The 23,846-nt window shown below is 42.2% G+C and overlaps 1 protein-coding gene across 1 annotated transcript in view; it reads right to left on the bottom strand.

The window, feature by feature from the left end:
* Positions 1 to 14,382: 14,382 nt before the first annotated feature.
* The window catches only part of LOC124594131 (CCN family member 4), a 372,584-nt gene continuing 363,120 nt past the window's right edge, over positions 14,383 to 23,846 (bottom strand). The window contains exon 8 of the mRNA XM_047132491.1: positions 14,383 to 17,150. Within this exon, the coding sequence (XP_046988447.1) occupies positions 16,951 to 17,150 (200 nt within the window). The 3' untranslated portion in view covers positions 14,383 to 16,950. The remainder of the gene's footprint in view (positions 17,151 to 23,846) is intronic.

Raw genomic sequence — 23,846 nt, 5'->3', positions numbered from 1 at the left:
CGTGCATTATCCTGCTGAAATGTGTGGTTTCGCAGGGATCAAATGAAGGGTAGAGCCACGGGTCGGAACACATCTGAAATGTAATGTCCACTGTTCAAAGTGCCGCCAATGCAAACAAGAGGTGACCGAAACGTGTAACCAATGGCACCCCATACCATCACGCCGGGTGATACGCCAGTATGGCGATGACGAATACACGCTTCCAATGAGCGTTCACCGCGACGCCGCCACTCACGGATGCGACCATCATGATGCTGTAAACAGAACCTGGATTCATCCGAAAAAATGAAGTTTTGCCATTCGTGCACCCAGGTTCGTCGTTGAGTACACCATCGCAGGCGCTCCTGTGATGCAGCGTCAAGGGTAACCGCAGCCATGGTCTCCGCGCTGATAGTCTATGCTGCTCCAAACGTCGTCGAACTGTTCGTGCAGAAGGCTGTTGTCTTGCAAACGTCCCCATCTGTTGACTCAGGGATCGAGACGTGGCTGCGCGATCCGTTACAGCCATCCGGATAAGATGCCTGTCATCTCGACTGCCAGTGATACGAGGCCGTATTACCCTCTCGAACCCACCGATTCCATTTCCTGCTGACAGTCATTGGATCTCGACCAACACTAGCAGCAATGTCGCGATACGATAAACCGCAGTCGCAATAGGCTACTATCTGACCTTTATCAAAGTCGGAAACATGATGGTACGCATTTATCCTACTTATACGAGGCATCACACAACGTCGGTCAACTGCTGTTTATGTATGACAAATCGGTTGGAAACTTTCCTTATGTCAGCATGTTGTAGGTGTCACCACCGGCGCCAGACTTGTGTGAATGCTCTGAAAAGCTAATCATTTGCGTATCACAACATCTTCTTCCTGCCTGTTAAATTTCGCGTCTGTAGCACGTCATCTTCGTGGTGTAGTAATTTTAATGACCAGTAGTGTACTTGTAACTAAAGTGGTAAGTACAAGACGACGATAAATAAAAAAAATTGTGCGGAAATCATGTATTGCTTCTTCGACATGAAGCTTGGAGATCAGAACAAGTCATTTGCTACACACATTGTGTGTCATACATTCGTGGAGCAATTAAGGAAGTAGAGTGCAGATAAAATGAAATGTTTTATCTTCGCGCGATGATTGCTACGTCTGCCTGACTAAAGTAGAGGGATACAACGAAAGAAACGTAAACAAAATTTTGTACCTCAACTTAGATTCGGCGATTGGATCTGGTCCACCTGCCGATCGCGTCCGTCAACATCAGTGAAATCATTCGAATTCTCTGAAGCATAGTTAAGTCATGAAAGTAGTGAATCTGACTATTCCGAGTATAGTAGCACCAACCCGAAACCTCTTGCTGAAAAAGAACTGTTCGGTGAAAAACTTGAAGACTTTCGAAAGACGTAGTATAATTTCTGAGATCATGTCATAATTTAATGCGATCATAATTTACTTGGAGACGATACATCATATTCAATGTAGAGAATTCATGATAAAGGCATAAGGGAATTTTTTGTTGAAGGTGGTTTAATAGTGCTCTGCAAAGGCATTCGTTGTTAGCCACGAAACTGAGAACTCAGAACCATGAAAGTAACCAAGGAAGGTTATTTACGCTTAAAAGAGACATATAGTATCATGAAGTCTGAATAACATCAGTGGTTTTTATGTGGTGACTGTGAAGTGACTGGCATTCTTCTCGGTCATCGAACAGGGTGCACCAAGATGCCTTTAGATCTGTGAGAATAGGCACGTTATCAGCACTGGTGTAAGAGAGAGTGGCCTAAGTGGAAAAAACCTGATAACGGGGTCGCAGAACTTCGTTAATTAGCGTTTGGTTAATTCAGATTACATTTTATTGTCGCTGCTGCACATGAAATTGGGACTGATGAAGCAGTATGTACAAGCTTTTGACAAGACAAACTATTTACAATAGCCTGTTCCAAATCTACAGGCTGCAATGTTGAAATAAGGGATATTTGTGGACTGCATATCCGTAAATTGATGTCAGATGTACACTTTGAAAGTACATGGATGGAAATAGAACAGAAAGCTTAGAGAATTTAAAAAAATGTTGTGCAGTGTTTCCTTGCCAGATTAAGCGGCCTGATTTTAAGGATGTACTGCAGGATATGCTACAGTCGTTTAAACAGTTAAGATATAAAGTATTCCTAAAATTGCATTATATAACGTCACATCGAGAGAATTCTCACAAAAATTTGACTGACAGTTCAGAGGAACATTTGGAATGTTTACATCAGGAACTTAAAATCAATGGAACATTGTTGTCAATGTCGTTACGTCCATCTTCCAGTAATTGCATTACTATTTCATAGCATACAGATTTCGATGATGATGATGACGATAACGGTGCGGAAACCTGACGTGCTGTACGGAAACACGCTTCAGATTCCTGGTGAGCGCACTCGAATAAGTCAGAAATTCATAATTTCATGCAACGCTTGACAAAAAGTCAAAATTTGTCGACCTGTGTTCTTGACACATTTTTGAAAATGTGAATTTTTGTTTATTGTTGAACAGTTTACCTTTAAGCCAACGTCGATGTATTTTGATAGAAGCATGGAAGCCCTCTTTTTACGGATGTTTATACTGCAAACCGTAAACTGTTTGTTTTAATACACCAAAACCAAACTGGTTCTGGTTACTGCTGAGTACTTGTTTGTTGAGCTTAAATTTGAGACCACATATAGATAACGAATCGCTGCTCATGATCGAGGACGAATTTTTTTTACTTCAGAAAAGGCTGCTGCGTGAGTTGGGTGTAATATCACGGCTGAAAAGGGCCTCATGCGTGAATAAAAGCCGAAAGAAGTAGAGCTCTCGAGCAGAGTGCCGCATAATCACTTAACGGCACAAGATTCTGATTCCGAACCAATTTTGCCCATTGACTGCCTTGCTTATGATAGGGATGTAATTGCTGATCGACAATACTATCCGCAGTGATTTCTTAGTGATATGCATGTCACATGAAACGTGATCTGTTTATTGATGAATACTCTCCCACTCTATGCATCTACGCATAACCTATTCCACTGAGTGAACGATTGCTTTAAGCGTGTATCGAAATGCTGAAGATTACAGGTTAACCTAATGAAATCAGTAAAAATTAATTTTCTGTGCAACTAATGTCTAATTTTTGTTTTGGTGAAAAGAATTGCTTTTCATCTCTCGTTTGAACCACCCACTGTCTCTATAGTTTCTATTCATTCTTTCTTAGAAATATTTGTATGTACATCTTTTCCGCTTTCCGTGCGCTACATCCTGATGCATCGTACACAGATGAAACGAGTAAATCGTCCTTGATCGACAACTTGTTGTTAATTTCAACTCTAGTAAGCTCCACCAGGGCACATCACAGATGTTTGTCTACTATTTCTCAAGATATTGTCCTCAGTTGCGAAGTGGCTCGCAGTTTTTTTTTTTATGAGACATAAAAAGTTCTCAGACATTTGCTTCACACGCATTGATCGTTCTAGACATCGTACATCCTGTACCTAGCTCCAAATCATTTTAAAATTACAAAAATAACGAGTGAATAACGTCGAAATTACAAGGCAGGGCAGCTGTCTTACATAATTAACTGGCTACATGCAGTATGTAAAAACCAATCCTACATAATTATTAATAATTCAACATAACAATCTTAAGTTTTTTAATTGAAAATTTCTATTTATTTAATTACGTTAAGAGCGCTGTCTCTTTCCTGAAAAATTCAGGTTTCACTAATTTATTATTTACTTGTACATTTAAATTTTGTCATTGTTTGTCTATACCTTTGAGTTTGGTATATTTTGAGTCACTCCCGCATCTTCCATTTTCAGCTGTTCCAGTTTTGCATTCGTATAATTACTGCAGTGTCCTTGTTTCCTTTTTCACAGTACGTTTTTGGCACCTTATGGAAAGTATTAAGCAAATACAGAAATTAAGCATTAATTTTTCTGAACACCGAAATATATTGACGAAGGTCATTGATTAGCCCGGAATACACAGCATGGACAACATTCATGAAACAGTATGTTTTGTTGTTAATTTAGTGTAGTAGTAAGTGTACAACACACATTCACATATACTGAAACATCGCGACCCAGGAGCAACAGGGCTCGATGGCGTATGGATGCCGCTTTCTGTAATATGGTGCCCGCCTAGGTGTCACACCCCACATGGTGGCCGCTGAGAAGTGAGTCGGCTATGAAGGCTGCTCTGAAGAAACGTTTTAAAACATTACGTACGAGCACTTACTACAAGATAACCTACACGGTGGACCGCAAGATCCAGTTAAAAATCCACCAATTATGCCCCTGTCTTTCTAAGACAGGAACACACAGCTTAGTACAACAGATAATCTAAAATACAATTACAATCAGGAACTGAACCGGTTAACATCTAAATGTAACCACAAGAGCCGTGTTTGCTTAACGGCAACCTGTGCCTTGGTACAATTGTTCCGACTGTATTTCCGACCAGGAGCTGATACATTAAAACATGAATGATCGGATATGAACTCGAAAGTAAGGGCAATATAACACCAGGTTTTCAAACGACAACTAGTGTCTTAGTACAATACTATGGTCTCTATTTACGACCAACGAGCCGACCGATTAAAGCTCTGAGGGTCTTGTACAAACCAGAAAATAATTAAGAGGTCGGGTAGACAATGAAACCAATCACCGCAAGGATTACAAAATGTTACTCCCCTTCATTAGCAAGCAGCTCCATGGATCCAGCGTGCGTCGCGGCGGTTGGTTAGTGGTGCCGATGACAGCCAGGTAGAAGGGGGCAGCCAGGCCACGAGACGTCGTCCAACACGAATGTTGCCAACCAACCGACGGGATGTAGGCCTGCTACTTGTAATCGACGCTGACCCCGGTAAGTACTTCGGTATCCTTCCTGTGTGCAGGCCCTCCTTGCGTAGCTCGTGGCTTCGGAAGCTCGGACCTCGTGACCGCCCCTTGTCGCGACGCTACCGCCAGTCGCCGAACTTGGTGCCTCACCCATTCGGCAGGCAAAGAACTTCTGAGGAAACAACCACAGATACCAACTCTTCCTCATCGAGATATTGGCAACGGGTCCGCAAGAGGGATAGTCGATACTACCCTTGAGCTAGTGGCGCCAGGCAGAACAGTCTACTAACTTAATGGCACTACGGCTCAGACAGATTAAGTCAGTTCACATGAAGCTCTGTCCCACTCGGTAGTTGGTGTCAGGGCTGGTGATGTATTCCTGCCGTGGTAAAGAATGTGTTAGGCACGAGAGCAGCCGCCCACAGTGCGAACGTGAGTCGATGAGCAAGGCAGAGCGACAACAAAGAGAAATCTTGTGTACGACTGTAAGCAGTCACAACTCGAAGCCAGCGGCATTGTCGTAGGCGGCAGTTGATGACCAAAACTTCACCAGTGGTGTCGGACACCATCAGAGGGGGGCGTGATTGCTGAGTTTAGCTACTGGAAACACCTGATAGCTGTCCCGTGTAAATGAAGGGTATGGTGGTCACTATTATCTCAGTGTGTGAAGAGAGTTATTCAGTAACAGAACAAATGGACTGGAAGAGACAACTTAGCACTCGGAAAGTGTTTGGAGCTGGCAATACGTGCATGTGGTCTCAAAGAATGGAAGTGCAGGGCATCTGGTATAGCCCTGTTACCTATAAGTCTGTTCCTTGCTGTGTCAGTTCCTTGCTGTCTCTGGACTGGATTAGTGTCTATGGGCTGTGTGTGTGTGTGTGTGTGTGTGTGTGTGTGTGTGTCTTCCTTACCACCTTTTTCCTCAGGATTTTCATGTCTTTTGCGTTATTTGTCATTGTCGAAAGCTTTTTCCATGTCTACAAGCCCTATGAACATGTTTTGATTTTTCTGTGCTCTTGGTCCCCTTTTCTTCTTTTTTCAGTCATTAGTCTGACTGGGTTGATGCTACCCGCAGCGAATTCTTCTCCTGTGCTAACCTCTTCATTTCAGAGTAGCTCTTGCAACATACGTCTTCAATTATTTACTGGATGTATTCCAATCGGTCTTCCTCTACAGAGTTTGCCCTCTTCAGCTGCTTCTAGTACCACGGAAATTATTCAATGAAGTCTTAGGAGATGTCCCATCATTCTGTCTCTTCTCCTTCTCAATATTTTCCACATATTTCTTTCATCTTCGATTCTGCGGAGAACCTTCTCATTCCTTACCCTATCAGTCTATCAAATTTTCAGCATTCGTCTGTAGCAACACATTTCAAATGCTTCGATTCTCTTCTGTTTCGGTTTTCCCACAATCCATGCTTCACTGCCATACACTTCTGTGCTCCAAACGTACATTCTTAGAAATTTATTTCTCAAATTAAGGCCAAAGTTTGATTCTAGGAGACATCTCTCGGCCAGGAATGCACTTTTGGCCAGTGTTAGTCTGCTTTTGATGCCGTTCTTGGTCCGTCCGTCATTGTTTATTCTGCTATTATCAACCGCAATTTCAGAACTGCCTCTCTGGTTACTTTACCTTTCCTTAATCCAAAGTGACCCTCATCTAGCACATCGGTAAGTTTCTTTTCCATTCTTAAAAATACTATTACTGTCAAGAACTTGGACGCAGGAGCTGTTAAACTGATTGTGCGATAATTCTTGCACTTGTCGTCTCTTGCAATTTTCGGAATTGTGTGGACGATTTTTCCAAAAGTCAGATGGTATATCGCCAAGCTTATACATTCTACACATCAATATGAACAGTCTTTTTTGCCATTTGTCAATGTCTTTAGAAATTCCGATGGGATTCTGTGTATTCCTTCTGCCTAATTCGATCTCTAAACTTTCAAAGCTCTTTTAAATTCTGATTCTAATACTGAAACCCCTGTCTCTTCTACACTGCCTCATGCTTCTTCTTCTGTCACGTCAACAGACAAGTCTTCCCGCTCATAAAGGCTTTCAATGTATTCAGTTGGTATAAATCTGTGATTTGCTCCACAAATTTCTGAGCAGGCCACACCTCAAAATATTTTCAAGAAGACGTGTTTTCGAAAAACAGGCGGAAATCGCTCACTCCTCTGCATTTAATTGTGGAATTCTCATTGCGCCCTTAATGTTGCCAGCCTTGCTTTTGATCTCACCGAAAGGTAATTTGACCTCCTTATATGCTGAGTCAGTCCTTCCAATAATCATTTCTTGTTCGATGTCTTCATATATTTCCTGCTGCAATTTCGCTTTAGCTTCACTGCACTTCCTATTTATTACATTCCAAAGTGACTTGTATTTCTATATTCCTGAATTTTCCAAAACATTTTTGTACTTATATCTTTCATCTGTCAGGTGAAGTTTTTCTTCTGTTATCCACGGTTTCTTCGTGGTTATCGTTTTTGTACCTATGACTTTCTTTCGAATTTCTGTGATTTCCATTTTTACAGATTTCTTTTCCTCTTAAACTAAACTGTCTACTGAGCTGTTCCTTGTCACGGTATCTGCAGCCTGAGACGTCTTTAAGCATATCTCTTCATTCCTCAGCGCTTCCATATCCCACTCCTTCGCGCATTGGTTCTCCGTGACTAGTTTCTCAAAGTTGGGCCTACTCATCATCAGTACTAAATTTTGATCTGAGCCTACATTTGCTCTTGGGTGCGCTTACATTATACTACCTGATTTAGGAAAACCTATCTGACCATGGTGTAATGTAACCGGAATCTCGCAAATCTCCTGGCCTGTTACAAGTATACACTCTCCTCATGTGATTCTTGAACAGCGTATTTGCTATTACTAGTTTAATTTATTTCAGAACTCAAATAGTCTTCACCTCTCCCCATTCGTAGTACCACGCTCATATTCTCCTGTAACCTTTCTTCTACTCCTTCCCCTTCAGCTGGATTCCAATCCCACCCGTGCCTATCAGAATTTTATCTCCCTTTACGTAATAAATTACCCTTTCTACTGTTATCCTAATATTATTTCCTGTCCCTTCATTATCGGCTTGCGACTTCAGCATGTATAATTGAACTGTCGTTGTCGATGTTGGTTTGCTGTCGATTCTCACGAGAACAACCCTATCACGAATAGGTCATAGTAACTCACTTTCAGCCGGTCTCCCTATTCATAACGAATCCTAGCTCCGTTATATCATTTTCCTCTGCTGTTGATAATATCCTATACTCATCTGGGCACAAATCCTTCTCTTCTTTGAAGTTCACTTCACTGACACCCACTGTATTGAGACTGAGCCTTAGTATCTCCCTTTTCAGATTTTCTAGCTTCCCTTCCACTTTCAAACTTCTGACACTCTACGCCCCAACTCGTAGAACGTTGTGCTCTTGTTAGCTACTCCCTCTTTTTCATAGTCTTTTAGCAGTCACCTCCCAGAGATCAGAATGGGAGACTAGTCCGAAATACACTCCTGGATATTAAAATAAGAACACCGTGAATTCATTGTCCCAGGAAGGGGAAACTTTATTGACACATTCCTGGGGTCAGATACATCACATGATCACACTGACAGAACCACAGGCACATAGACACAGGCAACAGAGCATGCACAATGTCGGCACTAGTACAGTGTATATCCACCTTTCGCAGCAATGCAGGCTGCTATTCTCCCATGGAGACGATCGTAGAGATGCTGGATGTAGTCCTGTGGAACGGCTTGCCATGCCATTTCCACCTGGCGCCTCAGTTGGACCAGCGTTCGTGCTGGACGTGCAGACCGCGTGAGACGACGCTTCATCCAGTCCCAAGCATGCTCAATGGGGGACAGATCCGGAGATCTTGCTGGCCAGGGTAGTTGACTTACACCTTCTAGAGCACGTTGGGTGGCACGGGATACATGCGGACGTGCATTGTCCTGTTGGAACAGCAAGTTCCCTTGCCGGTCTAGGAATGGTAGAACGATGGGTTCGATGACGGTTTGGATGTACCGTGCACTATTCAGTGTCCCCTCGACGATCACCATTGGTGTACGGCCAGTGTAGGAGATCGCTCCCCACACCATGATGCCGGGTGTTGGCCCTGTGTGCCTCGGTCGTATGGAGTCCTGATTGTGGCGCTCACCTGCACGGCGCCAAACACGCATACGACCATCATTGGCACCAAGGCAGAAGCGACTCTCATCGCTGAAGACGACACGTCTCCATTCGTCCCTCCATTCACGCCTGTCGCGACACCACTGGAGGCGGGCTGCACGATGTTGGGGCGTGAGCGGAAGACGACCTAACGGTGTGCGGGACCGTAGCCCAGCTTTATGGAGACGGTTGCGAATGGTCCTCGCCGATACCCCAGGAGCAACAGTGTCCCTAATTTGCTGGGAAGTGGCGGTGCGGTCCCCTACGGCACTGCGTAGGATCCTATGGCCTTGGCGTGCATCCGTGCGTCGCTGCGGTCCGGTCCCAGGTCGACGGGCACGTGCACCTTCCGCCGACCACTGGCGACAACATCGATGTACTGTGGAGACCTCACGCCTCACGTGTTGAGCAATTCGGCGGTACGTCCACCCGGCCTCCCGCATGCCCACTATACGCCCTCGCTCAAAGTCCGTCAACTGCACATACGGTTCACGTCCACGCTGTCGCGGCATGCTACCAGTGTTAAAGACTGCGATGGAGCTCCGTATGCCACGGCAAACTGGCTGACACTGACGGCGGCGGTGCACAAATGCTGCGCAGCTAGCGCCATTCGACGGCCAACACCGCGGTTCCTGGTGTGTCCGCTGTGCCGTGCGTGTGATCATTGCTTGTACAGCCCTCTCGCAGTGTCCGGAGCAAGTATGGTGGGTCTGCCACACCGGTATCAATGTGTTCTTTTTTCCATTTCCAGGAGTGTATTTTGCCAGTGATGAGACCATCGTGGCGCATTTTCAATTACAGGCCACATGTCCTGTGGGTACACATTATATGTCTTTAATGCTATAGTTTCCATTGGCATCTGAATCCTCATGCCGTTGATCACTGCTGATTCTTCCATCTGTAGGGGAAGTTTTCCATCACAAGTGCAAGAGAGTGCCCTCAACCTCTGTTCGATCCCCCGCCGTAGACAAGGCCTTTGACAGAAAGAGGGTGATTTCTTATGCTGGAAGTATTCGGCGCCATTGCCGACGCTGGTAGCCTAACAGATAATAAACCACTTTAGTTTTAAAGTCTGGGTCACTGGACGCCGTGATAACTGACCAGGGTATTAACTTCATCACTAAGCTAATGAAACTGTTATGTGGGCTTTTACGGGTTTAGAAGTTTTCGACTCATGGGTTACATGCATAAGAGAATGGAAGAACAGGAAGGGTGCACGGAATCACAGGAAAAATGCTATTACGTTAACAGTCACCATAGTGACTAGGAGGCTCTCCCACTGTAAGTGCCAGCAACCTGTAACTAAGAAGTGCATGAAAGTAAAGAGTCATCACCATATGAGATTATTTATGAGCAGAATTCGAATTGTGTAAAGCATTCTCTGTACAAGACCCGGCGGAGGTTCGAGTCCTCCCTCGGGCATGGGTGTGTGTATTTGTCCTTAGGATAATTCAGGTTAAGTAGTGTGTAAGCTTAGGGACTGAAGACCTTAGCAGTTAAGTCCCATAAGATTTCACACACATTTGACCATTGTTTTCTGTACAAGATTTTCCGCCGGTTTAATACCAATGATATATGGTGACATGAAAGTGCGCAAAATGGAAAGACAAAGGTGGGCAAGTACAATCTCGGGCAATGAATAATGCTGACCTACAGGTATGTTCCGAAAGGAAGTACAAGGAAAGGGTCGTGTACGGTAATTGAAATGACTTCTCCGATGAGTGTTAAGTTACAACTTGTGACTTACATCACTGTAGTGCACGTAGAACGAGTCTCCCATTTAAGGTTATTCTTCAATTCCGGCCACAGTTACTTCCTTGAAATGGGATAGCAAGCGACGTAGAAGAATGGTATCACCAAGTGAAATGAACGAATTATCCCTACAGTTACTCCAGCATATCCACACATCCTGAAGATATGGAGTGGCACGTATTAATGTGCACAATGGTGGTAGTAGAAACTCTGCGTATGACGGTTATTTTGTGAAGTGTGTATCGGTCATAGGGCAAGAGGTTTGTGTAGAAGTAGTTGAGCATTTTTTAAGAGAAATTAGAATGTCATTGAATGCTAGAGCGTGTGTATGGGTAGTAGTTGAACACACTTGTAAGAGAAATTGTATTGTCATTGAGTGTGAGGGTGTGTGTATGGTTGTTTGTGTAGTACGTTTAGTTTCAAAGGTAAAGTTCCCCTATACTTAAAAAAAAATATTAGTTCGATAAGTAGGCTTATTCATTTAATATGGTAGAGACCCAGAAAAAGCTCGTATAATTAACTGGTCGTGCCTGACATTGCACCTCAGAATTGCTACAGTCTACGATCGCAGGATCGCGCGAGCTCAAGCTGTTCTGGCGGAGCAACCCACGAACGAGCGACCTTGGGAAGTAACTACAGCGGGAAACGAATACTTCGAGAGAGAAGGTTCACGTGACTCTTTTTGATGACAGTCCTGGTACTGTCACTTGAACATGTTACGACCAAGGTTGGCTAAGTATCACACAATGATCACAGCTGCAAGGAATCTGTGAAATTTAAATAATAAACTAGGATCAGATACCCTATTATTTTGTTAATTAAATTTACCAGGGTACTATTAGTTAAGGTCTTTAAACCCAAAGAATTTGGCGGTATCCCATTCCATTCAGAGGAACCTACTCCGTGATTGATAATACACGATTTACTGTACTTAATTTAGTTGTTTGTATACCACCGTTATCAGAGAACTTTTTAGATTTATAATTTTCAAGATTTATAACTATAAAATATTTCAGATCAAGGTGCAGCTTATAATAAAGAGGAGATGGCTCACAATAGATTTTTTTTTAATAACAGATTTGATGGTGAAATACTTTTGATGAAGGTGGATTTGATAGTAATTTATTTAATTTAAATTTCATTTAAACGTTACGCTGACTACCCTATCTTCCCTACAAAACTTTTCATAGATGAAACCTGACCTATCTGGCCTCCTTGGACCAAAAGCCATTCAGGATGGTCACATTTCAATGGAGCACCAACTTGCGGATATAATGTAGCATCATAACGAACATCAACACAGAATCATCACATGAGGAATCTCCACGTGTGTCATACTCGCAATTTTGGTAATGATCAGCACCTTTTATTGCGTAGAATGGCATCCTTCCCCCTCCAGGCTTATATTAACTGCGCTGTCACCTCTGAGGCCGAATCACAGCTGATGAAGGGTTGCAAAATGACTCCTGCATGGGGCTAGAAGCCACAGGGACGCTACAACACTTAGCGTACGTAATATCTGTGGCAGCCATATCACAAGAAATCTATTTCGGCAGATTGAAAACAGTGACCGCACCAATTGTTGGTCACAGAACCGGTGAGTCATCGAGTTGCCGTCTGCTGAAACGTCGTTTTGCACCCTCAGACCACCACTGCTCCACCGTTATGATGAGGGCGGCCTGCAGCACTGATGGGGTGAGGGTCGAACTGAGGCCTTCGCAGACATCGAGCTGCTGGGTCCACGCGAGCACCAGACGTTGCCAGGTAGCCGCACGTATGACCCAGTCAGGCCACGCCACCCTGTTTCACAGCTGAATCAGGGCCACCAGACTCCTAAGAATGCACATGTCGCGAGGTCTCCAAGCTGCTTTGCCGAGCTAGCTGTAGGAACGATCGGCTGTGTCACAACTAAGCGTCGTACACCGAGGTCCGTGGGCATGGTGCCCAGCATCCAGTGCGTGGCTGAGGTGCACGAGTCACCAATATACACTGTTTGGAACCCAACAACAATTCCTGCTTACAGTGAGATTCTTTTGACTCACTCCTCCCCACCGATCTCCACCACAGGACAGCCAATCCCGTTACAATAACTCGCTAGCGATATCTTCACGTCTTGTTGAAGTAGGTGTGAATGTTACCTTTCTAACGTTATAGAAATGTGCCAACAGCTGTGTCAAATGACTGTGCAACACCATATTCGTACAAGGAACTTTAGCGTGGAGATCCTATTTATTGCAGGAAGATCATTTGGTGTGACTTATGAAATGTACGATGAAGCCAACAAGACTGTCCTCTTTGTGTAAGGAGTTGTGGACATTACCTTTCAATGACGACACACAGTTATTGTTATCTGACACACTTGGCGTAAGAGTGAGCACAAGGTAATAATTTGGCAAGAAATCAACAACTCAGCCCCGCAGTCCCTCACAAAAACATAAACGAAGATTTCATAACTCTTTGATGTGGTGCTGTTCTTCGGGCATATTGAGTACTCGTAACTTTTGTAGCGATTATTCAGTTATTCTGTGTCCCGTGATAAAATGAAATGGCCTGCAATGCAATACAGAAATAACTAATTTTTCGTAGTGATCCACTCGAAATCGGGTAAATCTGTGAGACTAAGGCAGTTCTATCGACAGTCGAGCTGAGCATAGTTCTGTAACAGCACAACTTACCTTACCATTTTCGTTATCATGACATTATGAAATGGGTGTCCATAATTGAAGACACGAACTCTGAGTTTACTGTAACCACTTTCCATGTAATGATGAATGGGATACACCGTCTGAGTCACTTTGTATGTTTATTCGGATTACCGAAGTAGATCTTTATAACAGCTCATTTGCGGATTAAAAATCTAATTATTTCGAACAGCCGTTCCAGGAAAGCGCCAACATTCAGCTGTAAATGAAGTTAGCAATTCGTCAAAAAGTGTAAGCTTCATAACACACACACAGTACATGCAGTAATGAGCTGTAAATAAGTTCTAAACCAATAATCCAAATAAATATATGAAATAATGCAGACTTCCTTCACGGAATGATCTGTGATTGACTTGTTCCTCACGGGCGAAGTACAGTTTACTAGCTACTTCATGAACCACTTTTTCTCTCCTGAAATCGGCATCTCTGTATTGAGTGTTAGTATCACAACAAAAATAAAAAATATTACTCTATGAATTTCATTAAATATCTTTGTAAGTTTCAGTAGCTGGAAGGGAAAGACAGCCCGAAAGTTGAACTGGACGTGATATGTCTGATGAATACAATGTGTCATACTTACCACATAGCGGTTGTTAGTGTCCCAGCTGCAATATATATATATATATATTTCAACGTATCTTTTACTATTTTGAGTATCAGTTTTACTTTACAGAACACTTGTATTTCAGCAGCGCTTATAAAATAATCAGCCGTGAAGAAAACATCTTGTAGCCACGTGTCACTCCGTTAAACATTTTTATTGCAGGGGGACTTTGATACCCACTGTAGGATATGATTGAACCTATAGGTTTACTAAGATTGCAAAACCTACTTTCACATTGTTGAAAAAATTCGGTGTCAGTGCAGAAATAAACTATTAATTGTAAAACAGTTCCACCGTTTATTTTAGTGCATTTCACATGAACATATGTTTCAGTAGAAAGATCTCTCATAAGTACATAATATCGGTTTTACAGCAAATCTTTTTATTATACTCTATCATAACATGTATATCAAATATCTGTATATGTATTAATATTAATATATCTTCTGTTGCATAAGCTACGTGATCTAGACATCTTTCTAATACTTTACACAAAATATTTCACTCGATATGACAGTTACTTTTAATATTAATCACTTTTTTCACGATGTGTCGTTTATCTTCGTGATATAAATGTTATCCTTTATTATAGCAAATAAAATTTCACAAAATTATTGTTTTGCTACAGATATCACAATTTAATCCATTAAAATGTGTTTCTCCAATAACCATGATATATTATTGTTATCTGATATATTCTTTTGTGTTATTTATTACTTACAGACTGAGAACAAGTCCCCAGCGAAGGCCTAGTACAAAGACACATGCTTACATGTAGCTTCCATTTTAAATTAGACTGACGTCAAAAGGTGCATTAATCATCACAGTTACAAATCAGATAGGTGAATTACTTATTTTTCTCTGTTGGAATAACATTCAGTTGTCGATTGTCATCGATGTTACACAACGATATTGCATGTTTGACATAAACAGACAAACATGAAACTATATCGTTAGTTGTATCACATAGATCTAACAAGATGAAGTCAACAAATAGGAAATATTTTCTTGCTTAAACTCAAACAGAATTCACGTGCTTACAGTCATTGTTACATGAAAGTATACCTATACAAGTTTCATTCACGTTGTGTGTCCACCAAACATTGTGAGCGTAAAAGCAATGTGCCTTATGTGAATTGACACACTTCGTGGCATGGATTGTACAGGAGGATACTAAAATCGAAGTGTTATTTACCCTAGTTGGAAAATGCAAATTGTAGCTCGTCTTGAACCATTTTGATGACTCACACACGTTAAATACAGCACTGGAACAGGATTTGACATTTTTCGAAAGCCGTCTGAATTCTAGACTTTTACAGTGTTACCTCCTATGTTCAGCAAATTTATCAGAGTTATTAACTGTTCATGAGATTTTGACGACAGTGTGTTCCATTCATGCTATAATCCATCGTATCTAAATATTCGAGGTAGTTTACTGCGGATCATTGTTGTCTGTCGTTGGTTGTGCGCAGGTATCTTTCTGTATAACCAACATTAGATAATGATTAAGGTTACAGTACCTGTTAGATTTATGTAGCTAAAATGCGAGTATTTCGGCAGTATGAGACGTTAAAATCTGACACATCTGGGTTCAGAGTATTTGTTCCTGATCTGTACATCTGAATGTTCTGTCGACTCAGAGCTGACCCTGGCACAAAATACAATTTAACTATCCATTCAGTAAAAAAAGAGAGCCATAGATGGGCAAGTTGTATTGTAAAAGTTATTGACAATAATGGAAAGCAAGTTACTCCAGTTGGTTCCAACAGAGTAATCACGAAGTACTTAAACTCGCGTTATTGTCATTGTAGAATGACAACAGCGCGAGTTTACGTAATCATTTCTCAGGAAGTCGCAACAGTGGGTTGCTGATGATACTTAGAGAGTTAATGTGCTTTCAACAGTTGTATTCGGTGTGATCAGGTGGAAGTTCATTCTGTAAAACCTGAGGCTCAACGATAGTGGATTGCTAGAATCGAAAAGTGTAGTATTCCGTAAGACATCAAAACCAGTCAGGGACTCGAATTATTTGAAACAGAACTTGTTTCCAAAAAGCGAGGTGTACGTAGAGCTCTAGTAACTCAAGTACTGTAGGGAACATTTAAATAGGAGTAATAGATATAGTTAATAGCAGTCTCAGCACAATTCACAAATAATTAGAAATGCTCGGCAGGTACATCAAAGTCTGGCGAAAAATTACTCCTAGCGGGGAAAGTTAACTATTTCTTTCTGGTTTACTCGGCTTCCGTAACATGTGCTGATTCAACGGACTGTTTCACAGTAGAAAGACGAACGTGAGATTTCTTTTTAATGCCCCTGTAAATCCAAAAATGAAATTTAATACTAGCGTAGCACTGCCCGAATACAACATGTATTTGCTCTTTGGTAAAGAAATACGATTGTTTTATCATAGTGAAAGACAGTTTCCGATCCTGATTCGTTACTTGCGTGACTGTGTTGTGCCCAAACTGGTTGGGAAATAGGAAAATATTAGGAACCTCGCCAACATTTTGCCTACTTCACTTAAACTGTATGTCGAAATGCCGTATCCCAGTGCAGCATTTACCACAGACAAGGCTGTCTCAGTGCAGCGTAGCGTGCAAATCGCAAGAGAAGTGAAGTGGTGAAGTGACATCCTGATCCCCTCCTAGCATTTGACAATAATGAAGACAGCAATTGGTCCAAGTAGTGTTCGTTGATGTTTACGGCATAGTATCTCTCTGTCCCACGTCGTACGAACAAGACCCGCAAGGGGCGAAAGCTTGAAATGATCTCATGTTCTGTAGCCCGAGCTCGCGAAGTTCGCGCTTTCGCCTATGCGGCCTCCTCGAGCCACCATACTGGGCTGGAGCAGTGACGTCACGCCACATCACGGCGCGGCGGTCCGGTGTACGCGGTGCAGCAGCACCTCTCCTCCTCCGCCGCCGCCAGCGCCCTCGGCGTCCGCTGGCTCTGACTCCGACAGCGGCGTGCAGACGCACTTGAGGATCCATTGCACCGGCAGGGTGATGGTGTCCTGTGGCGCGCCGAAGCCGCCCTCCTCCGCCTCGTTGGCCTCTTCGTCCGCTTCTGAAAACAAATGTTCACTATTAACCTGTACCCTCCATCAGTAAGCACCTAGAAGCGAAAGAACGCAGTTGCAATCAAAACTGCATCACTTGGAAGGGTAGAAAACCCCAATATCTTCCTTATTCTGCGTTTTCGTATGCATGCTATAGGATGCGTGCCTGATATGTTCTAAAACCCCGCGCATAAAATCAGGATTTTCCGTTGCCCATACCTCGCTGATAAAAAGATAGGGTGAAATGTTTTGGATGACTCTTGGGCTAGGGACCATTTGTATACCCAACACAAGGATCGTCTTAGTGGGACTATCTTACTCTACAGGTTCAAATTATGAACATGACGCATTTTCTCCAGCTTAGTCAAATGGAGCAAATCGGTTGGTTCTTTTTGCATTTCATGTGGTGTATGGTGGACTTGATGGGACTTACGGAGGCACAAACAGTTTATGGGAGCTTCCGTCTCCAGCGGACCAAAACCCAGCCGAGGATTATAAGACGGCTATAAATAGCAAGTGGCTGAAGCTTTTGCAATATATTCCTAAGATACCAATCTCGAACATCCACGAAAATTTTATTCATATCTTTATCCGTTTCTATGATGCAGAGGTTCAAAGTTACCCAACTTCCACACGTAAAATTCGGTATGAGGCGAAATCTAAGTAACACATAACTGCAGCAAAATGCTCAAATTTTAACTGTATATTCTTTAGGAATTTATCTAGGAGATCCGTACCCCCGTTATCAAAATTATTTCTCCATTATTAAGACACACCCCAAAACTTTGCTTTTGGGTTACCAAATCCAAAAAAATGGTTCAAATGGCTCTGAGAACTATGGGACTTAACACCTGGGGTCATCAGTCTCCTAGAACTTAGAACAACTTAAACCTAACTAACCTAAGGACATCACACATATCCATCCCCGATGCAGGATTCGAACCTACGACCGTAGTGGTAACGCGGTTTCAGACTGACGCGTCTAGAACCGCTCGGTCACTACGGCCGGCCACTGAGATGGCTAAGCACAGAAAATGGTTGAAATTTTTGCAACATATTTCTAAGATGGTGATCTCGAATAAGCTTGAAAATTTTCTTCATATCTTAAAGATCCAAGATACAAAGGTTGAAGGTCGCCCTACTTGAACACGTAAAATACACACGTAAATTCCGATGTGAAGAGAAAACTATTTGATAAGTGATGCTACACAGAGGAGTATGCTATAAAGTGTCTCCCCTTTATCATCTGGGGACCACATGTTGTAGTACTGATGCACATTCCAATTTTTTGCATTTAATATCCGATCTAAGGTGTAAGATTAGTTTTGCATTATTTCAGTTCCACGTAAGTACACTATCTAAATTTTGCTGGCCAATACATTTCCTTTCATTCAAGTTACAAGTCCTGCTACAGCAGCGAAAAGAACGAATCTAACGGAAAAAAGGCTCCTATTGGAGCACGAAACATGTTCCTGTTTATTTAAAAGACTCTTACTGAAGAGAGGGGTACCAGCTGTCCCATTCTACCTGCATAAGCACCTTTAAAAATTTTTCCGAAAATCCTGTCATGTGAACATATTCGTGCTTTTTTTTAGCATACAACTGACCTCAGTCTCCCACAAACTCCCATAAAAGTAGCCCACTCACACCCACTAGTCCACCGCTGTAAGTCGACCCATCCACTCTCAGATGCCCTTTCTGCTACTCATTCACGAGCCCAACTGTGCTGTCCCATCCCGTGCCAATATTTGTCTCGTTAATGTTTGCTACATTCAGTGCTATTATTATAATGACTTGAGATAGGTTCTCAAACTGCACAGATTGTAGTTGAAAGCTTTCTGTCTCGCACGAACCGAATGACCGCTTACTGAGTAAAGCGTTCCTCGAGAGGGCGACACACCGCGCTTGCTATTGTTTGCACAATAGGATTATCTATTAGCCGTGGTCTGAGGGTGGTTCTGCACCTGCGGTCATAGCGGTCGGTCAAGCAGTGTGTACGTGGGTGCAGTTTAGCCAGTGTTTACACGTTACGTGCTGCTCTTGCCGTCACGAATAGCGTCCATTACACAGCTGTGTTACGCGGAAAGTGATAGTCTTTACACTTTCCTAGATGTGTGATGCATTACTAACAGCAATGGAAACCTACGCCCGGAAGAATACTGTTTGAAAGGATGTCACCAAGGACAGTAATTAGCCAACAGTTCTCGAAATTCAGAACAGCTTTTCTTCCCAAATGAATGTAACGACAAATCAAGTAGTCGATATGTATCTCAATACTAATGAGTTTATCTGCTATTTCAAAATTTGTGTAGAAGCTATTAATCACTGATTATACTGCTAACTTTGAATTGTCATTAGCAACAGACTCTAAGTTTACCGTTGCTCCAGTCGAAGGCAACTTGACAAACGTACGTGTCTTTGACATCTTTATGGAATTTCCGGACGAAGATATAAAACTCAGTTTGCAACCTTATGGAAACTTTCGTGCAACTCTGAATGAGGAATGGGCGTATTATTACCAGTTTCCTGTCCAAAATTTAAAAAAAAAAATATTTATTAAAATGGAAGTTAAAGAAACCAATCCCGTCCATAAAGAGTATTGAGGGTTTACAGGGGTATATTAGACACAGGAGGCAACTATCAGCATGCTTTGTATGTAATGAAACTGACCATGTTAAACAAAACGGTCACGGACAAAATGTATGTCTAGAACTCAACCAGCATTCTTTTATGTAATGAATCTGACCACGTTAAACAAAATGATCCCAGACAAAAATTACGTCTAGAACTCAACCTAACTAAAGGTAAAATTTTACTTTCTTATCTCATAGCAAGTATAAGTACAGAACAGATAGCAAACGAGCCACATTAGCTGAAAATAATTCAGTCGCTGTTAATGATACCGTACCTGTAAAAAATAAGGCTGAACACAGATTGAGGTTCCAAAAGAATCATGGGAATAGATTCAAGCGAATATGTAGTATTTCTACGTTTAGGCCTACGTGGAATGAGTCAGAGCATTTTAGGAATGCCAAGTACTGATCAATTACCGGCACCTAACAGTCAAGCCCAGGCTACTAGTATAGATGAATATGATAGCACACTGATACTGGCAATGTCGGGGCGTCAGACGGCAAACAGTCCGACAGTAAAAGAGAAATTGCGATCACTGTCTGACAACAAACAAGTCAGAAGCATCCGCTGCGGAGGTCTTTCAGGTTGAGGCGGTCGTTGGTGCTCAGGAGCCAAGACTTGTGAAGGTAGATCGGCTGTATATCCAGATGAAGCATCTAACGATTCACCATCAGAAACGACAGAACACTAACAGATGCTCGTGCATACAAACCGAGTCATCTTTCGACTGAAGAGCCTAAGAACAAAATTTTTGTGAGTGGCAACGAATAGGGGCAACATGACGTAAACGAAGATCCCTTAATGACTTCCAATAGTTACCCAGGGAAAAGTGATATCGAAGCTATAACAACGTATATCTCGGAAGCCCTCTATCATAACGAATACCAGTCGTCCGCGTACGATATTAATTAATGGAGTAATGAAAACACACATGCTGGGAATTGTGGGGTCAAGTGCAACAAAGCAGGAATATAAGTAAAGAGAGGCAAAGCATTATCTCAATCTCAAACCCATCTATTGGAGACTGGAACTGAGAAAAGCTTTGTTCAAAATCTTAAACACTGAGTTCGAAAAAAACGTAAAAACTAACGTCACTACAACGAAAATCTGGCCTGTAAATTTTTTTTTCGGGACGTATTACTTGATTAATAAAAGGTCCAGTCACGATAATGTGACCACCGCCTTTACTCGACGTCAAAGAGGAGTAACCTCTCACAGACGACACTAGCAGTGGAGGGAATATAAAGCGTGTCAGTTGGACGCGGGGAAGAGTGCAATCTTTGCTGTTATCGGGGCTCAGATGGAAGCAGGTTTCATCACTAGTGACGTTTCTACTCCAGTGACCGAGGTTCCACCCCCCAGACGCGTTTGGAGACGCTCCGGACAGCGGTGGAATACCAATCTGACTGTTGCCCGCCATACGGTCCAAAAACCATGAGTGTCTGGCATGTGATTTGTGTCCATAGTAGAACCTCTTTGGCTATCATCCGGGACAGCATTACAGGACAGCAGTACGTCGGTGATACTCTACGTCACGTTTTGTTGCCCTTCATGGACAACCATTCCAGGCTTACATTTCAGCAATAGAATGTCCTCGCACACACGGAAACTGCTTATTTTCGTGCTTCCCAAAGCCCTCCTTGGCCAGCCAGGTAACCGGATCCCACCTCATTTGAGAACCTTGGGAGCATTATTGGCAGGGCCGTCCAACCATCACGGGGTTTTGACGACCTAATGCGCCCATTGGACTAGATATGGCAGGAGGACATCCACGTACTCACTCAATCAAGGATATAAGGGTCAGAGGGGGACCACTGTGTTATTCAATTTCTCAATTTGCGAATGTCTTTGGCAGGAGGACATCCACGTACTCACTCAATCAAGGATAAGAGGGCCAGAGGGGGACCACTGTGTTATTCAATTTCTCAATTTGCGAATGTCTTTTTCCTGAATAAATCATTTAGCTTCTCTTGAACTGCAATCACTTGTTTGGCAGTAAGTGTATATCACAGCAACCGAGTTTCGTCCTATAGTGATAATTCATTCATGGTGCGTTGTTTTTTATTATGTTTTAAGTGTCGCATATTTCCAACAATTCAAACATGTGATCATTCTCATCAGAATTGACAGTAAATCGAAGCCAATAACATACAATAGTTTTGTATACAGACCGAAGTCACAAGCATAAGGCTAAAAGGCAAAGATAGTATATGAGATTACCCAAGAGATAATTCACGTAATTCATCATATGAAGGGAGATGAGAGTCTAATAATTTGTAGGGGATTGGAACGCCATACTACGCAAACAAATGGAAGGCATACTTGTGGGAGAATATGGACTCGTTAGCTGGAAAGAGTTGTACAATAAATTTCAGCTAGTAAGAACCATAACGCTCTTCATTTATCACAAAAGTATATACACGGAAAAGGTATGGAGAATCGGGAAGATTCCAGATGGCTTACATAATTATCAGACAGAGATTTCGAAATTAGATATAGGTTTGCAAGTCGTACCCAACAGCAGATATATCCTCAGGCAACAATTTAGTAATAATGAAATAGATGCTGTATTTTAAGAGAATAGTCAAGAAAAATCAACGTGGAAAAAAGTAGGAAAGGGAAATATTGACGAATTATGATGTGCGGTTGAAGTTTACTGAGGCTGAAGGTATTGCGACACTGAATGCCAACGTAGGCCGTTCAGTTAAACAGGAACATACATCTATAAAAAGGGCTGATTAATCGACGGAAGAAAGCGGTACAAAAATGCTCAGGGAAAGTCAGGAATTCTGCAAATGTGACCACTTATGGGAAATAAAAATGAAGCACAAAGAATGTAAGGCAACATGGTTACAGCAAAGTCGCGAAGAAAGCGAAAAATAAATAGTGGTCACATAGATAGGTCCACCATATGAAAAGCCAAAACAATCTTCGATGAAACTAGAAGCAAAGGTGTCAGCATGAAAAGTGCTATAGTGATTCCGCTTGTTAAATGACAAGAGAGAGCGTATGGACAGAGAGAAGGCCTCTACGAAGGGGAGGAAAAATTGAAGCTAACATGGAAGACATATGGAATCCACCACTACAGTCCAAATTTGACAGAGCTTCGGAAAACCTCTGATCATATTACGTGGAAGGCATTGATAACATTCGTTCAGAATTTCTAAAATGATTGGAATAAATGGCAACCAAACGACTATTCAAGCTGGTGCCTAGAATCTACGGGACAGGAGAGAGACTCTAAGACTTCTTGAAAAATATAATCTACACAATTCCTAAAACACGAAAGCTATCAAAATGCGAGAACTATCGCCCAATTAGCCAAACGACTTATACGTCTAATTTGCTGAAATGGCTCTGAGCACTATGGGACTTAACAAATTTGCTGATGAGAATTATATGCAGAAGAATGGAAAAGACTGAGTTTATCTTGGGTGGCGATCGGTTTGGCCGAAGGAAAGATAAAGGCAGAGAGCAGCAGTTCTGACGTTACTGTTGGTGATGGAAGCAACATTTAATAAACATATTCGCTGGATCTGTCAACAAAGAAAAAGCGTACTACAATGAAAAACGTTGCAGATATTCGAAATTTTGAGAATAATTACAATAAGCTATAGGAAATCCGGATAGTATTTGTAACAACCAGGAAGGAACTATAAGAACGAGAGACCAAGAAAGAAAGTGCTCGCATTAAAAAAGGTATAAGACATGAATGCAGTCTTTCTCCGCTACTGCTCAATCCCTATATTGATTTTCGATCTGCAGCACGGCACTGAATGGAAGTGAATCACGGGCTGCGGAAAAATCAGAAAAGAAATGTATTCAAGTTTTTAAAAGTGGTACAATAAAAGGATGTTGAAAATTAGTTGGACTGATACGAAACGAGGCTCTCCGGAGAGTCGGCGAGGAAAGAATTGTATGGTAAACACAGGCAGCAAGAAGAGACAAGACGATAGGACACTAGTTAAGTCATCGGTGATTAACGTCCATAGTATGAGAGGGAGCTTTAGAGGGTGAAAACCTTAGCGGGAAGACAAAGAGTGGAATAAATGCAACAAATAATTTACGAG

Source organism: Schistocerca americana, chromosome 1 (assembly GCF_021461395.2).
Source record: "Schistocerca americana isolate TAMUIC-IGC-003095 chromosome 1, iqSchAmer2.1, whole genome shotgun sequence".
NCBI classification, from domain to species: domain Eukaryota; kingdom Metazoa; phylum Arthropoda; class Insecta; order Orthoptera; family Acrididae; genus Schistocerca; species Schistocerca americana.
The sequence above is the reverse complement of the archived record's forward strand: the minus strand, read 5'-3'. Positions and strand labels throughout refer to the sequence as shown.